This window comes from Erythrolamprus reginae, chromosome 2 (assembly GCF_031021105.1).
Source record: "Erythrolamprus reginae isolate rEryReg1 chromosome 2, rEryReg1.hap1, whole genome shotgun sequence".
Classification (NCBI taxonomy): Eukaryota; Metazoa; Chordata; class Lepidosauria; order Squamata; family Dipsadidae; genus Erythrolamprus; species Erythrolamprus reginae.
The window spans coordinates 75,948,139-75,966,284 of NC_091951.1; the positions used below are offsets into that span (position 1 = coordinate 75,948,139).

The window sequence follows — 18,146 nt, forward strand, 5'->3', positions numbered from 1 at the left end:
ATGGGAAATAAGATTTATTATGGACTGAGCCAAATGCCCAACTACCATATAAGCCGAGGTGGCGTAGCAGGTAGAGTGCAGCACTGCAGGCCACTAAAGCTGACTGTAGTTCTGCAGGTCAGCGGTTCAGATCTCATCGCCGGCTCAAGGTTGACTCAGCCTTCCATCCTCCCGAGGTGGGTAAAATGAGGACCCGGATTGTGGGGGCAATATGCTGGCTCTGTTAAAAAGTGCTGTTGCTAACATGTGATAAGCCGCCCTGAGTCTAAGGAGAAGGGCAGCATAAAAATTGAATAAATAAATAAATAAATAAACTTTCCCAATTATCTTCAACAAGTGGCAGTTTAGCAGCTGGCAAAGTAGAAGCCCAAAGCTCTTTATACCCCTTTTTGCTCTCATAGTACCATCTTCACTTCCCAAAAGACAACTGCAATACTCAAGAGAGAAGAAAAGAATAAAAATAAACAGGACCAGCCAGGAAAACAACCCTGGATCCCAGAAGGCCACCACTTCAGCAACAATATCCTGATGCAATACTCAGATTAGCCAGCCAGGGCCTAATGGCAAAGGCATTCCTGCCTTAAATAGCAGAGAGAGGGGAGAATAACATGTTTTCAAGCTAAGTGTAACAGACTTTAAAAAACCTGGCCTTAGGAGCCTAAAGATAGGTATGCTCATTAAGAACTTCCCTAGAAGCAAACTAGCACGTTTCAGTTCAGCGCAATTCAGGAAGGCTTATTCTATAAAATAGAGCATATATAGCAAAGGCAAGAGAGAGGTGTGTCTTTCTATATCAGGAATGACTGCCAAATACCCAAAGGCCTAGTATCTCAAAAAAGCCTTACAGGAATTCTCACCAATCTATCCCTTGCGTCAATGAATTATCAAAGCTACAAAACCAAACAAACTAACTCAGAATAGTTGGCAAATCCCTGCTCTCTCCCTCTAAACTCCCTGAATATTGAGTTTCCTGGTTTCTAAAGTTCAAGAAAGTTTTTTTCTCACTTTTTTCCAAAATGAATTCACCATCCTGTTTAAGCTGCCACAATGCTCCTGAAAAAGGGACAGGTTGAGAAATTCACTGTTAGCTATGAATTTTATTATTGCAGGTCTTTGATAACCAAATTCATGGGGCATATATACTATTGTAACAACACAGAGTCCTTAAAAGTGCTTGCAAAGCACTATGACACAAAATATGCCTCCTCAGATGCCTAAACAAATACGATGAATGAGCTAATGTGTTTTTCCATTCTAAAGATATACACATTTTGGTGATATTTTTTTTTGCCAGAAATGCTCCAATCCTGCTAGGTTATATTTGGCATATATAGGGAACAGTGCCTGATTGAACAAAAATTCTGCTGTACTGAAAAAGAGGAAGCACCTGGTACCTATGGACATTTTTTTCTAAAGAACTTCATGCCTCAGCATTCATGACACTGGAGTGAAAGTTCCTCAGAAGAAATGGCTCTGATGCTACTCAGGTTTTTTCCCCCAGCTTTTCCATCTTTTTGAATAGCCAATTGTCAGGATTAATCAGAAAATTTCCCTAATCAAACACCAAAAGCTTATCAACTGCAGAGGCACTGAATTTTGGATAGCAGTTTGAATGACAATATTGTCATCTACCCATGTACTTATTCTATAATGTTCTAAGTCAGGGGTTCCGAATTTCCAGTAAATGGACTGACACTGGTACATGGCATGCATGATACAGGGCTGTGCAAACAAGCAAAACCCCATCGCCAGGATGCAGGCAGCACATGAAACCAGTCCCCTCTGGTCCATGGAAAAAACCCTCTCCACAAAAATCTGGTGCCCAAAAGGTTGGAAGTCACTATTCTAAGTTATCCCTGCACAGATTCCATGGCACACCTTTCTCATTTTGTAAGGTATCTCTGACTTTGAAAAAATCATATCTTGGTGTATCTGATAAAGTTTAGACAATAGAATGCTCTAAGCATCTAAAGCAGGGGTGTCAAACTCGCACCATCAGGGTGGTGTCACGTGAGGTGTGCGGGCCATGAGTTTGACACCTTTGATCTGAAGATTTATAAAAGAAACAAAAGTTGAAAGTCAAAGGTCAAGTGTCCTCTGAGTGACAAGATGATAGAAAGGAACAAAATCATTACCTAGAAAAAATGCTCAATGCTGACACTTTCATCCATCATAGTAATCTTTCCTGTTAACAAGCTGCTTTTGTCATTTTTTTCATTATTAATATCTATAGAAACTTTAAAAAAACAACCACCACCCCACCAACTTACTTACTTACTTACTTACTTACTTACTTACTTACTTACTTACTTACTTACTTACTTACTTAATTTATATGCCGCCCCTCTCCGTAGACTCCTTAGCTGCTCCCAAACTGGAATGTTTTTCTACTGAAAGCTTCAACAGAACTCAAGAGTCTCATAAATTTTAGAAAATTTACTATTATGAACCAATTCAGAATCAATAAAAGTAACTTTGGGCAGTTTGGGTGGGGTCTCTAGACAACAGATTTCCTGATATTTTGCCAGCAAATGTGACTGGTATCTTAGGAGGCAAGATGGTCTATGTATCTTCACATATTTATAAAAGACAGTCTGCCTCTGAAGATACCAGTTAAATGCCAGGAAATATGTTGTCTAGATCACAGTTGATGAACTCTGAACCCCAATACTGCCCAATAGAAAGCAGCCATAAAACTCTACACCATTAAAAGTTAAATATTTTATTTTCCCTATTTTTGTCATTTTTTCTCAAAACTGGAGAGGTCTATTGTTAACTCCAAGTTATTTTACCAACAGTTATTTCTCAGGCTACTTGGTCGCTTATTTGTTGGAAAAAACAAGGGACTGTTGTTTATTCCCTAACAATTGGGGTGGGGGGATTGTTACGGAATAAACTACAGTAAGCACCTGCCTTCAAAGAATGTGTTTCATCAAGTTCATCTCTCTCCTTCCACCTGGTTTCAATTTTATCAAATCATGTTTTGATTAGATAAGAAAATTAGGAGATTGTTTTGTTTCACTATCCAAATTGCATCCTGTTGTCATTCAAAGATTTTGAATTAAAAATAATAATTAGGCAGTCTAGGTGTTAAGCAGGCTACAAAAAGCCTGAATGAAGAACAATTATTTTAAAAATATAGACTCGGGGGACATCAAGAAAAATGGGTTTTTACAAAGGCACAGAAAAGCACCTGCTCACAGGCCCAATTGAATTATACAATGAATAAAGACTTATGGGTGCCTACAAAAACTGGACAATCCTGCTATGTAGCATTTCTTGAACACTCCAATGGGCTGGGCTGTGCTGGAATTGAAAAGCATAGAGGCCTATCTGGTATTATACATGATTATTGTATAACTTTAGACTTGCACACAGCACCTTGCCCAAAACCAGTGGTGGACTATGAGCCGGAATGCTAAATTGCGCTTGCCGCCATGGCTCATACGTTCTTGCAGGACCAGCGCGATTTTGCTGCTGTACCTGTGGAGGTAGCAAAATCACGCACGGAGCCGCAGGTAAAACCTTGGCGAAACACGGGCGCAATTTTGCTACCTCCACAGGTGCAGCAGCAAAATCGAGCTGGTCCCGCAAGAACCTATGAGTTGTGGGGGCGAGCGCAATTTAGCGTTCTGGATTGTAGCCCAAAACGCTACACAGATTGTGCTTCCCTCAGTTTAGCATTCCTAACAGGAATTCAAGAAACAAAGAATCGGGGTTAAAAAACTATGGGTTAAAAGTCAGAGCCAGAAGAATTTTTCATTGGGTTTTGGGGTTTTTTGGCTAAAATGTACAAGGTGCTGATAGATGCCTTCCAATACAACCAGACTCATAGCTTGTCTAAAAAAGTTTTTGGAATTGTTCAACACTTATGAAAGGGTAACAATCCAAAGAGAAAGAGATATTTTAACTTCTCCCAACTATTAAGAAATTCCAGAACGAAAGTGGTGATATCCTCTTCCTAAGTCTGGCTTGTTTTTTTCTCCAGAAGTAGAAATTCCTGAAGCTTTACTCAAAACAAGAACTGCTTTTGTTGGCTAAGTGTGGAATTGCCAATATTTGAACAGATTGCTCTAGTTTGTAGCAACAGTTACATCTTCCATAATCAGCAAATAATATTTAGCTCACACCTTAAGAAGCTTCTGTGGCTGATTCTTGCTTAGTAAACATATTAGAGGCATATAAATCAGGGTATTGTATTTTTCTGCCGTTAATTAAGCGTGAGCAGACATAGGAGGGTGTAAGGACTGTCACATTTGCCCATATACTGATCACTGCTTCAGCACTACAAAGGAAGTACCATGTGTTTATTATTACATATAATTCCATGAAAATACATTTGTCCCCTTTCAAATTTTCTAATTTTTGTATATCTTTGCTACTGAATGTTAACAGTGGATTCTTCTACCTGTAAAAGTATTCAACTCCTAAGATTATCAGTTCATTTCAAGGAGAAATTAGAGATGTTTCAATTAATGAGATTCTATTCAGATGTGAGTGTGAGAGGTTCTGTCTTATTTAAAGAACAGAGTTCTGGATATCCAGTGTCAAAGTCTGATCTTCACAATGTGAGCAAATAAAAATAGAACCTTTTGGCTTGAATGACAAAGCTACAACAAGGCAGAAAAAATACCCAGCAATCTGCACATTCTATTTTCTTTACTGCAATGTTTGTGACTCCATCAGAAAAGAACTCAGTAAATTTGAGGTTCATGAGAGCATAGAAACGTGGAAGATGATGCTTGCGAAGAAGAATCGTGCTGCTCATGGAGTCCTTGGTGCCCTCTTGAGCTTGGCTGTTTGCTTGCAGATATTTCATTAACCACGTAGGTAACTTGATCGGTGCTACTGAGCGTGGTTTTTTCCCTGTTTATATATAGTAGCCAGAGTAGGAAGGGTTGTTTTCTCCTTGGCAGTTCCTGGCAGTATTGTTTTCTGCTTGACTGTTTGTCTGATGTTAATCCTTACTTATCTGGGTGTTGGCTATTAGCAAGGATGTGTTTTGGTCCTTTTCTTTCCTTCTTAGTTTTTATTATCTCTTTTGAATGATGGGTACATGGGGCTTATCTCTATATGTCTATTGATGGTTGGTTCGTCCGAATCCCAAGCTTCTCAGTTACAATTGGCTGGAGCATCCACATGTGGGTATTGACTTCTGTTGCTGGGAGACTGAATTGTAACAATTTCCTGGTCATGCCCCTCTGCTTAGCTGACTCCTCCAGTTTTTGTTACGACTCAGTAAGTGAGGAGACACGTTTACAATCAGCTACAACTAATTGTAGTCAGTATTACTGTTTGTGGAAGATTTCTTCCTTCGTTCTTCCTTATTTTTCTTTTTGAAACTTTGTGATTCAACACAAAATGAATCTTATGAGAAACAAGAGAGAATTTTTCAGAGGCAGCCCTTGATGCAATTTACACCCATTGCTGCCCGTGAGTCAGCAGTTTCATTCTGGCTTTCTGGAGCGGCCACTTCCTCCCTCTAATTACTTTTAATTGCTTTCCTGCTGGGCAGCCTTCCAAAGTTTTTCCCCTGAAGGGATTCTCTGTTGGGGCAGGTTCCTGCCTTCTTGTTCTTGCCACTAAGGGTGACCTGGTCTGTCCCCAGTATGCTGGGATGATTGCCACCACCCAAAGATTATTTTCCGCGGGTTCTCAGGTTACTGGCCTGGTGGACTTCTGAGGCCCAAGCCACCGGGTGCATTTTCAAGGAACCCCACAGGTTGATGATCGCCATGGATGTCAGCTTGTTTGGCTGGGGAGCTCATCTGCAGGAGTGGATGATCCAGGGCCGGTGGTCGCTATAGAAAGCCTGCTATAGCATCAACTGCCTAGGAGATTATTTTGCCAAACTTCTGTCCTGAGGTGTCTCATCTTCGGGAATGTGGGTGGCAGATTTTGGAACTTCGAAGGGCCCTCTGCAGGTACATTAAATGTACAGAGTCCTTTAGAAGAATGGAGGCCTTGTTTGTTAGCTATCAACCTTCCTCCATGGGTAGGAAGATTTCCCCATCTTCTATTAGGGATTAGCTAAAGGCTTGTATTGCTATGGCCTACTAATTGAGTGATACTCTCTTACTACTGATATTATCCCGAGTCTCTGGAGAGGGGCGGCATACAAATCCAATAAATAAATGAATGAATGAATGAATGAATGAATAAATAAATAAATAAATAAATACTGTCCACTTTACCAGGAGTGCAGCTACTTGGTCTGCCTGATCCATGCAGGCCTCCATTCTTGACCTGGTCATCCCCCTCTTCTTTTGTGCATCACTATAAGATGCCTCTGCTGAGGCTTCTTTTGGCAGGAGGGTCCTGCAGCAGGTAGTTTCCACCTTGTCCAGTGTGGCTAGAGAGATTACACACCCACGGGGGACTTAACTTGGGAATGTCCCACATGTGGATGCTCCAGCAAATCGCAACTGAGAATGAACGTTGGTTCTTATCTGACATGTTCATTCTAGTTTCTTGGCTGGAGCATCCACTCCCTCCCAAGTTTTAGTTGGTTTGGTGGTCCAGTGGCTGGGGTGGCTGTCTTGGTTTGTAGGTACTTTCTTTGTTGCAAAAAACTGGAGGAGTCAGCTAGGCAGAAGGGCATGACCAGAAAATTGTTCCAACTCAGTCCCCTAACAATGGAAGTCAATATCCACATGTGGATGCTCCAGCTAAGTAACTAGAATGAACATGTCAGGTAAGAACCAACATTCATTCTAGGAGTTCCCCAGCAGCTTTGAATTTGTTTGTCTGTCTGTCTGTCTGTCTGTCTGTCTGTCTGTCTGTCTGTCTGTCTGTCTGTCTATCTATCTATCTATCTATCTATTAGATTTGTATGCCGCTCCTCTCCAAATTTAGCTTGGTCTAGATTACTCAGTTTCCCCATTGAAACTATATTTTAGTTTGACCACGTGTTCTGAAATTAAGGAGTTTTCATCTTGTCTTCTGAGTGCTATCTGATGTATAGGGATGTGCTCTCTAGTCCTCTACCTATCTGTCCTACATAGTGGCAATATCACTTAGCTGTAAAAGTGATATAGAGACAATAGTGACTAAATAGATAAAGTGAGGGGTTATAGAAATCTGAGCATTTTTCATTTATTTATTTAGAGAAGGCAGTTGTTTAAGATCACAGGGACAATGATTTGTGCCTGCTAGTTTATGGCCTTTTGTTTTGTGTGAGCCACATTGTTTTAACAATTGCCTAAAACATAGCTTAGAGCAAAGTATAAATTTAGTCAGTGTGCTCTCACTCTCTCTCCTACCAGTTTATACCTCAGAAAGCGTCTGCTTTTACAGAGGCTGGCAGAGAGGGTGGGGGGCAGATGTAAGTTCTCCTCAATTTCTATATATATAAGACAATGGTCCTTTCATCTTGATCATCCATATTCTTCTGGGAGAACAGGCTCACCAGCTCCAACAACAGCTTTTGCCTTTAGCAATTGTTGACAGAATTTGACACATAATAAATAAAATAATTCCCTCTCTCCCTTTCACATAACCAGCCCTTGCAAAAGCAATCACATTGCTGGTGGCTGGGTGCTGGATGAATGACTGCCAATCTGTTGTGCTTCCTCCTTGGAGGCTGGTGCGCCCAGAAATGATAAAGGTTGAGGCTGGGAGAAGGGGATGCGGGGGTGGGGTGGGGAGAATTAATTGCTTATTGCCAGAAGCTTGAGTTCTTTAATGTGGAGCCGACACTCATCAGTCCAGAGTGGCTGCCAGGCAGAAGTCATAGTGGGAAATGATACAAGGAGAGAGAGAGAGAAGTGAAAAATGTCGCTGAGGGCATCTCCACTATGCCAGCGCTCACAACCAAAGATTAGAAGGAGATTCGTCTAGTACAACACAGGAGCTGTCAAACTGGCTATTCCCCTGCAGATTGCAGCACAAAACGTGGAGGGTAATCCGTGAAATGAAGCAAGCCACAGCAGGCAAATGGTAGGAGCTAAATCCAAGTCAAACTTGTGTCCAAAGAACCATTACCACTCACTCCAAGTCATAGGATAGTAAATGAGGCCAGGGAAAAATAAGTTTGCAATTATCATGCCAAGCAAATGTAGAATGGAAAACAGAGTAAGGCTCACATTAAGTTTAAAATAGGATTGTATGGGAAGAGAAGAAATGGATGCAAATTTCAAACAGTTCCATGCAGAACTATTAAGAGTTTAGTTTATAACCTGATCATGCTATGCCTGGAGACACTAGTTTTTATTGCCAGTTATGAAGGAGAAAAGAGATGCTTTCAAGGTCTGAACAGACAGTTGAACCATCTATAAAAACCATGGATGTTACTTCCCATCTACCATTACAAAGAAGCTTCTTGCATATAATACAAGGGAGTCAGAAAGCAAAAGGGAATAATTGTATGTGAATGAGAATGTTTAATCTGTAATATCAAAAAAACAAAAGCTCCTAGAAGAGATTTACTCATAAGTGACATAGGTGGACACCACCCACAAAAGGTCAGGGGCTTCAACTGATATTAATTTTCCAGAAGACAACCTGGACCTTTATACACCAGAATGATACTGTGACAAAAGCTTTTATATTTATAGAGCTAGAATCCTACTGATCCATAATTCTCAGAAATAGCAATAGCACTTAAGACTTAGATATAGCACTTCACTGTGCTTTACAGCCCTTTCTAAGTGGTTTAAAGAACTTATTGCCCCCAACAATCTGGGTCCTCATTTCACCCACCTCAAAAGGATGGGAGACCGAGGCAACCTTAAGCCTGGTGAAATTCAAACTGCCAAATTGCAGGCAGCCAGCAGTCAGAAATAGCCTGAAGTATTGCACTCTAACCAATGTGCCACCACCATAATTCTTTTACATCCCATTGATAGAACTGAATATCAAAATAAACCTTAACAACTATAGTTTATAGTTTATACATAATATAGTTTATAGTATATAGTTTATAGTTTATAATTTGAGGAGACATAGGAGAATTTTATGGCGAAATAAACCTGACTGCAAAACGAAACAATTTTTACAAGTTCCACTGCCATTTCAGTATCTTCCAAATATTGCTTACACTATACATAGCTATTAATCAGCACACAAATACCTACAGGGATGTGTTCCTAATTTGCTCCAGGTTCTTATGGTGAATTTCTTCATAAACAAATAGGCAGATAACTATCTGAAAATCGCACATGCTGTCCAGCTCATAAAGCAAGGTGACAAACTGAAAGACATAAAACTACAATAAAGGCTCCAAACAGTCCAATTCATCTTGTTTCCATGAGATATTACATAGTCATCTACAGCAGGGGTCCGCAGACCAGTACCGGGCCGCGGGGCATGTTGCACCGGTCCGTGGAGTCAGCAGCTGCCGGCCCTCATGCCGCCACCCCCTCCCTCCAGCGCTTCGCCTCCCACCGGGCAAGAGGCCTCGGGAGGCAGGTTCTGCCGGCCACAGGACGATGGATGGGACAGAGGGGCGGGAAGGACCGAGAGGCTCAAGCCTCTTTTGGCTTCTGCCATGGGGCGCTTTTGCGTTTTTGGCTGGGGGGAGGCAGGAGGGCCAGCCTGACCCCCTCTCTCCAGCGCTTAGCTCCCGCTGGGCAAGAGGGCTTGGGAGGCAGGTTCTGCCGGCTACAGGACGATGGCAGGAAAGAGGGGCGGGGAGGACCAGCACCCCCATGCTTAATCCCGCCCCCAACCACACCCCTTTCCGCCCCTACTGGGCCATAGAAAAATTGTCTTGCTGAAACTGGTCCCTGGTGGAAAAAACGTTGGGGACCACTGATCTACAGGACTACCAATGAAGGCAGCCTCTGAGAGCTTTCCATCAGAACTGGAGATTACTGACATTAAGGCTTTGCTAATTCATAATTGCATAATCTAGTTTTTGTTGCACGTTATAAGTGGATCAATATGTTTGCAGGTTATCTATTTTCTAACATTGAAATCTATAGTAGACCTGCACAAATGACACAAAACCACATACAACCATCAAGCAGCCTTGTGTAGCATTTTTTGAAAACTTAGCAAATCCCACTGCTAAAAGTTACCATCACCAGGAATGTTCCATCACCACCATTAGTTTTTCTTAACCACTTCCCCTCTGGAAGCAGTGTGCTGAAGTTGCCAAAAAAAGCCAACGCAGTCCTAGGTTGCATTAACAAAGAGATAGACTCAAGATCACATGAAATGTTAGTGCAATGTTATAATGTCTTTGTAAGGCCACAGTTAGAATATTGCAACCCAGTTTTGGTTGCCATAATATAAAAAAGATATTGAGATTGTAGAAAATAAAATATGGGGCGGGGGGGGTACCAGTGGAACAGCTTGCCTCCAGAAGCTGTAGGAGGCCCATCACTGGAGGTTTTTAAGAAGAGATTAGACAACCATTTGTCTGAAGTGTTTTAGAGTTTGAGCAGGGGGTTTGACTAAAAGACTTCCAAGGTCCCTTCCAACTCTGCTATTCTATTATTCTGTTGTATACTATACAGTGATCCCCCGATCATTGCAAGGGTTCCGTTCCAGGACCCCTCGCAATGATCGGTTTTGCGCGAAGTAGCGCTGCGGAAGTAAAAACACCATCTGCGCATGCGCAGATGGTGTTTTTACTTCCCAGCAGCGAGGAGCCGAAGATTGGGGTTTCCCCGCCGCCCACGCAAACTCCTCACTGCTGCCGCACCCGCCGCTCGCCCGCCCTTCGCCCGGCCACCCGCCGTTCGCTCGCTGCTCGCCCGGCCACCCGGGTTCGTTTGGCTTCGGGACATGCCGGTGGCGACGTTTTAAAACAGCCGCGCGGCTTCCCAACTGAGTCCCGAAGTTCGCCTTTGACCGGGACTCAGTTGGTAAACCGCGCGGCTGTTTTAAAACGTCGCCGCCGGCATGTCCCGAAGCCAAACGAACCCGGGTGGCTGGGCGAGCAGCGAGCAAAGGGCGGGTGGCCGGGCAAAGGGCGGGCTCGCTGCTCGCCCGGCCACCCGGGTTCGCACGGCTGTTTTAAAACGTCGCCGCCGGCATGTCCCGAAGCCAAACGAACCCGGGTGGCCGGGCGAGCAGCGAGCGAACGGCGGGTGGCTGGGCGAAGGGCGGGCTCGCTGCTCGCCCGGCCACCTGGATTCGTTTGGCTTCGGGACATGCCGGCTGCGACGTTTTAAAACAGCCGCGCGGCTTCCCAACTGAGTCCCGAAGTTCGCCTTTGACTTCGGGACTCAGTTGGTAAACCGCGCGGCTGTTTTAAAACGTCGCCGCCAGCATGTCCCGAAGCCAAACGAACCCGGGTGGCCGGGCGAGCAGCGAGCGAACGGCGGGTGGCCGGGCGAAGGGCGGGCTCGCTGCTCGCCCGGCCACCCGGGTTCGCGCGGCTGTTTTAAAACATCGCCGCCGGCATGTCCCGAAGCCAAACGAACCCGGGTGGCCGGGCGAGCAGCGAGCGAAGGGCGGGTGGCCGGGCGAAGGGCGGGCGAGTGGCGAAGGGTGGGCGAGCCGGGCGAACGGCGGGGCGAACGGCGGTTGGCCGGGCAAAGGGCGGGCGAGCCGGGCGAACGGCGGGTGGCCGGGCGAAAGGCGGGGCGAGCGGTGAACGGCGGGTGGCCGGGCGAACGGCGGGCGAGCGGGTGCTGGGGGGGCTTCGCCCTCCCGCCAGCAAGAGGGGGAAGACCCAGGGAAGCCGCCCAGCAGCTGATCTGCCCGGCGCCATCTACGCATGCGTGCCCATAGAAAAAAAGGGTGTGCATGCGCAGATGGTGTTTTTACTTCCGGGTTCAAAAATCGCCATATAGCCGTTTCGCAATGATCGGGAGCGCAATACCCGGGGGATCACTGTATTTGAAATGTATCCTTCATTTTAAAGAGTGGTATATATGGTATATCTACATGGCATTGGGCCAGATTACTCCGAGATTGCCTTTTACGCATGAGTCCCAGCGACTGGTTAAGTCCCACAGAGTCAGCCTTCTCCAGGTCCCATCAACTAGGCAATGTTGTTTGGCGGGATGTAGGGGAAGAGCCTTCTCTGTAGGGGCCCTGGCCCTCTGGAATCAGCTTCCCCTGGAGATTCGCACTGCCCCTACCCTACTCCTCTTCCATAAAAACTTAAAGACCTATTTATGCCGTCAGGCTTGGGGCCATTAGACCCTAGCCCACTGGCCGACGAATGTAGTATGTTTCGATGTGTGAATGGTAATGGATTATTTTAACTCTATTACCGGTAATATTTTTTAAAGTTTTAGTTATAATAATTGGATTTTTTAGTTATGTATACTGTATATTGTTTTTATTGTATTTTGACATGGTGTGAGCCACCCTGAGTCCTCGGAGATGGATGTCAGCCACAAATCAAATAAATAAATCCATAGAATTGCATTGAATTTGACCTTTCAGACTGGTATTTCACCAGTAATATTTATCAGCATCTATTTGAGTTTCTACACGCTCCACCTTGCTTTACCAGTGAGTATAATTATTCTTAAACAGGACTATTTTCTTCAAACAAACCAACATGAGATGTTTCACTATACAAAATAAATCCATAAGGGGCGTGCATAAGCACACCATCCTACCTACTGCCCCTATCCTACTGTCCTCCATTTATTTGTATTCATTTCCTGTACTCATAATCATGTTTATACTTACTGTATATCTGTTACCTTATACATGACTGACAAAATAAATAAATAAAATAAAACGGACAAATAAATGTAAAGACTTTGCTACTTATCCAAATCATAAGTGGATAAAAGTCACTTTTCATGAGCTGGGCAGCCCTATAAAATAAGTAAGTGCGAGACAGAAACTAGCTGCTATGGAGTAGCAAGAATTAACATTTGGCAAGAAATATAAAAGACACTTCTTTATAATAAAGAAGAAACCCAGGATGATACAGAGCCACCCAGATAGTTCTGTTATATAAATTTATTATCCAATGTATCGTTAGATTTCAGCGTTTTTGTCCCCTTGCAGATCAAAAGCCAAACTCTATTCATCCTTTAGGGGAATAAGCCAAATGATAAAAGCTCAAAATTATTCAAATTATGGTTTGAAGACAGAATTTGCTTTAAGCTGGCTCATTTCTGCAGGGCATGTGCCCTGTCACTTACAATTATTGATTCTCCTTGACAGTTCAAATACTTTAATCACTCAGGTTAATAACTAAGGTGGAATAGATATATAAAATCGGGCCTTTTTTTTTTTTTTGAACAAATGTTTTACTTAAGCTGTGTGTTACAATTTTCCTTAAGACTTTAGATGTAAACATGCATATGGTTTTCCTGAAAGCCAGTTTTTAAGTAATTGGTAGCGGTGGGGGTGGAATCTGTCCACCATTACAACTTATTTTGGTTGGAGGAGTTCTCTCAGATAATGGAGCCAGAAAAAGAGCTTACAAAATGCCTGAAGGCTAAAATGACAGTCTGATAAAGATGAGAGAAGAAAAAAGGAAGAAAGGGTCCTAGTGAACATAACCGTGACCTCCCTGAAATTGACTTGCTGGCCTGTGGGCTTGCTTCTTAATGGTTTGCACGGGGACTCTAAGAGGAAACTACAAAAGGATAAAGAAGTTAAATCCTCTGGTTCTTGAAAGACTCTGTTTCTTTGTTAAACAGACCATTCCACCATATGGATGATAAACAAGACAACACTGTTTATCTAGCAAGTGTCATGTCTGCTTAAATCTCTGGATCAACTTTTGGGAAGCTTTGGAATGCCCTTCCCCAAAACGCTTACTTCATACTAAATGCCATGATATATAAATATATATTAATGTTTAACATTTTTAACATGACACATTTTAATGTATGAAATGTACAAAGATTTATGCAAAGATTTATGAAGAACCACAAAAAAAATAGTTTCCTTTCTATACTATTTTATATTTTAATATATTTTATTTTTAAAAAAGATTTGTATGAGGGTTGCCCAGAAAGTAATGCACCACATTTTTTTTCTCAGCCTACAGTAATGGTACAAATGCAAACCTTTAGATATACATTATTTGAATTGTCAGGAGTGGGTGTATAAATTTTGTGTTTCTTCAGACAAATAGCATAGCTGCAGCAGTGTTTTAAAATGGCATCTGTAAGTGATGTATGCTACAAGGAGCGTGTCGTCCTTGAATTTCTCACTGCTGAGAAAGAAACTGTTGGGAACATTCACAAATGTTTGTGTACAGTTTATGGAGAATCTGCAGTCGACAGAAGTATGATTAGTTGCTGGGCACAGAGGGTGAGGCTATTAGAAGAACAGAACAGAAGAACAGAGTGTGAGGCCATTAGAACAAGGAGTGTTACCGACAGGGCATACATGCCCTTGTGTCTCGCTGGAGGAAGGCCATAGAACGAGACGGAGATTACGTAGAAATATAGGGAATGTAGAAAAAGCATCTTGTGCGCGAGTTTCATTGTGTTCAATAAATAATTGTTGAAGGAAAAAAATGTGGTGCATTACTTTCTGGGTGATCCTTATATGTTTATGGTCACCCACCTTAAAACAACATCCAGTGCCTCAATTTTTTCAGAGTATTCCAACAATCCTTCACAGGCTTTAACACTCAATCCCAGTAAACAGCAAGGTTTTAAATGCTTTCAGGAACACTAAAAGAGTGAGGGCTTTCTGGATTGCTGAGGGGAATGTATTCTATAAAGGAGGGGCAGCCAGAGATAAAGCCTACTTCCAAGATTCCATTAGATGATAATGTTTTAGAGGGGGACCTCAAACATCCTACCCAATCTAATGGGATGGACAGAAATGTCAAAGAAAGGCAATCCTGCAAATAGCCTGAACTTGCTCCTGCTTCTATGCTATGTAGAGCTTTAAAGATAATGACCAAAATCTTTAATTGCACCTAAAATGAAATGAGAAGATCTGTACAGCTTGCATAACAGAGGTGTAACAAGGGAAAATCTATAGGTGCCCAATACCCACATTCCCACCCATTTTGTACAATCCAATAGATGTACTTTCATGTGAATATTAATATCTTTGTCTGAATCTCTACTGCACAATGCTTTTCATCTTTTCCTTGCATGGCCTGATTTTAAAATTCTCCTTTCTCGTTCTTTCAAATCTCCTCAGTCTTTTCTTATTCTGATGCCTAAGTAGCCAAGGATTACCCAATATTGAATCAAATGATTAACTATTGTTTTTGAACCCCGGATTTGATCCTTCTTTAAATGAAATGGGGCTTTGGGCTGTATCATCTAAGAAATGAAAAAAGAGACGGGAGGAGAAAACAGATGAACTGTAACACTGAGGAGAAAAAAAAGGGCAGATATACCTCAGACATGTTTACACGGCCTTCAAGGAAGGAACAGTCTGCTGCATTGTGAGTACAAATGTGACGATATTTACACCAGTGGCAAGGGAAGGATCCATTCACACAGGACAGGCATCTGTAAAAAAAACACACAAAAAAAGAAGACAAGCATTAATACTTTCAGAAACATCTTGGTTACATAACAGCTTGTCCTTTTCATTATTACTAGCAGTGTGTCATAAACAAAAGTGTCTCATGACAAAGATCCAGAAAGTGTTGACAATATATAAAATAAGTGAAGAAATGAACATCAGGCCAAGAAATGAAAAACTCGTACTATACAATGGAACCTGTGGGAAAGATTTTATAGGTTAGGACAATGGATTAAGATCTGGATAGGGCCATAAGTACTGATATCTCTATTGTTGCCAAAAGCCTCAATGGCTTTTTGGCAAAATGTTTGCCATGTAATACAAATCATAAAATGACAATGGGAGAAACACATCATCCCTTAGGATCATAATAGGATACAGAGTGAATGAAAAATGTCCCTTACACATAGCCCTCCAAGTCTTTTTCCACAGTTTTATATCCTTAGTTCCATGTTGAGACAACCAAGTTCACTACTGAATCAAAGATGAGAACACTATAAAGAAGCTAAGACACCACCTTGAGTGACTGCAAACACAGAACTTTACAAATGTCACAGTTTAATATTCACATTCCTCAGCCCTTGTGTCAACCGCCTTCTCCTTTCTCCACACTGGGGCCTCATAATGCTTTCCGTGTGATTAAATCTGTGCCCCAATGACCTCGGCTTCTAACTTGGCAGCATTACAATTCTTTCTTTCCATCGATATGCACTATGGGTTGAATCACAGACTTTGTGAGCTTTATTTTGAGACGTATGAAAAGCAATTTAAATAAACAAATAGCAAAACAACAGAGTCATATTGAGAAAAGCCCTGAAAAACGTAATACAGAATCATTTCCGGGGGGGATGGAGATATACAGTTACGTAAAATATGACTCAGATTAACATTTGAATAGAGTTGTTTTTTAAAATCTTATTGTAACAACATACTACAATGTCTTGTATTATCTACTCATGTTGCTTCTGTGTATACTATGCCCTTCGAAAGGATGGAAGACTGGGTCAACCCTAAGGCCCATCAAGATCGAATCACAGGCCACCATGGGCAGAGTTTTGCCTACAATACTACAATACTCAAAAGAGCTGGTGGCTTTTTTGATAGATTAAGAATTCTTTAACTTCATTTTTCCCAATGATCAAGCATGTGGTAATCTCAATTTTATTTCTGAGTTTTTGATCCTTCATTTCCATTTGCCTCTGCTTTGTTCACACTCTAGAGAAAGATTCAGGAACTCATTGGTAGCATTCATTTGCGATATGTGTGGGAAGAAGGAAGAAAACAGAACTCTAGTTTTTGTTTTAAAATCAGTGGCAGCTTTTCTTCTCATACTGACAATAGTTAGGGCTGCTACTAATCCAGAAACATCAGATAAATAGACATCCTAGAAATCATATTCCCCAGTCTCTGGTACACCAGGGTCCAATTATACCTGCAAAAACAGAATGCTACTGTCTAGGTGTTATGTTTTCAATTGTCATCTTATTCAGGCAAATGTTTTTGATCTCAACGTTCAGAGAAATGAAGATTTGTATGAGGAGAAACAAAATCAATTCCCATATATATATAGCTTTATGAATAAAGTCTTCTTGAGAAAAATAATCAGGAGATAGGTTGCCCTGACTGAAACTCTCAGAGTTAATCATTAATCCAGCCATGTTCAGCCCACTATCTAGAGTTGAGTGACCAAAGATGCAACAATTTGTAGAACTTTGGTGTCATTACTAAAGATGCAAAAAAACAAACAAACTCCAAAACACTTTTTTCTGGAAGTTTATTTGTGTTTATTCGTGTTTTCATTCCCAAACCAAGAAACAGATTTAACAAACATGTTTGTTTATTTCATCTATTTATATATCACATATATCACATATATCCATACTCAAATGCATGTGTGATTATGCATTTTTAATACCTAAAATGGTATAATCATAATTGGTAGGCAAAACAGTGAATAATTTCATTATCTGTGAAGACACTATTAAATATTTTACATAACGAATGTATGAAGTTAATCCTTGCATTTCATCCGGAACCGAATACTTCCAGAACCGCCTTCTATCGCATGAATCCCAGTGGCCGATAAGGTCCCACAGAGTTGGCCTACTCTGGGTCCCGTTGACCAAACAATGTCATTTGGCAGGCCCCAGGGGAAGAGCCTTCTCTGTGGCGGCCCCGGCCCTCTGGAATCAACTCCCCCCAGAGATTAGAACGGCCCCCACCCTCCTTGTCTTTCGCAAACTACTCAAGACCCACCTTTGTCACCAGGCATGGGGGAGTTAAGATATTTCTTCCCCTAGGCCATTACAAGTTATGCATGGTATGTTTGTGTGTATGTTTGGTTCTTATAATTAGGGGTTTTAGTTGTTTTATTAAATTTGATTGTTACATGTTGTTTTTACCATTGTTGTTAGCCGCCCCGAGTCTGCAGAGAGGGGCGGCATACAAATCCAATAAATAAATAAATAAATTTCAGATTCAAAAGTTTTTATGTATTTATATGTATTTATAATGTATTGACAAAAACATTCAGCACTATGGAGACTTCAGTGGGTGCAATATAACATTCTTGATCCAATGCACTTGTTTCGAACTGGGCCATATAGTCTTTTCCAATTATTAATAACTTGCATCAGCAAATAAACCCCAATGAGGGAAATATTTAAAAATTGCCCAACTTTTTATCAAAATAAATATAATAACAAAAGCAGTTAGATAAGGTAGCACATAGATCTGACAGCCAATCTCATCACTGAAACATCAGCTGAACTCATTTTTGA

General features: G+C 41.8%; 1 protein-coding gene across 7 annotated transcripts in view; it reads right to left on the reverse strand.

Moving 5' to 3' along the window:
* PLXNA1 (plexin A1) overlaps positions 1-18,146 on the reverse strand; it is a 471,845-nt gene that overhangs the window by 156,499 nt on the left and 297,200 nt on the right. For all 7 annotated transcript variants that reach the window (XM_070738367.1, XM_070738366.1, XM_070738363.1 and 4 more), the window contains exon 9: positions 15,236-15,350. In XM_070738367.1, the coding sequence (XP_070594468.1) occupies positions 15,236-15,350 (115 nt within the window). The remainder of the gene's footprint in view (positions 1-15,235; positions 15,351-18,146) is intronic.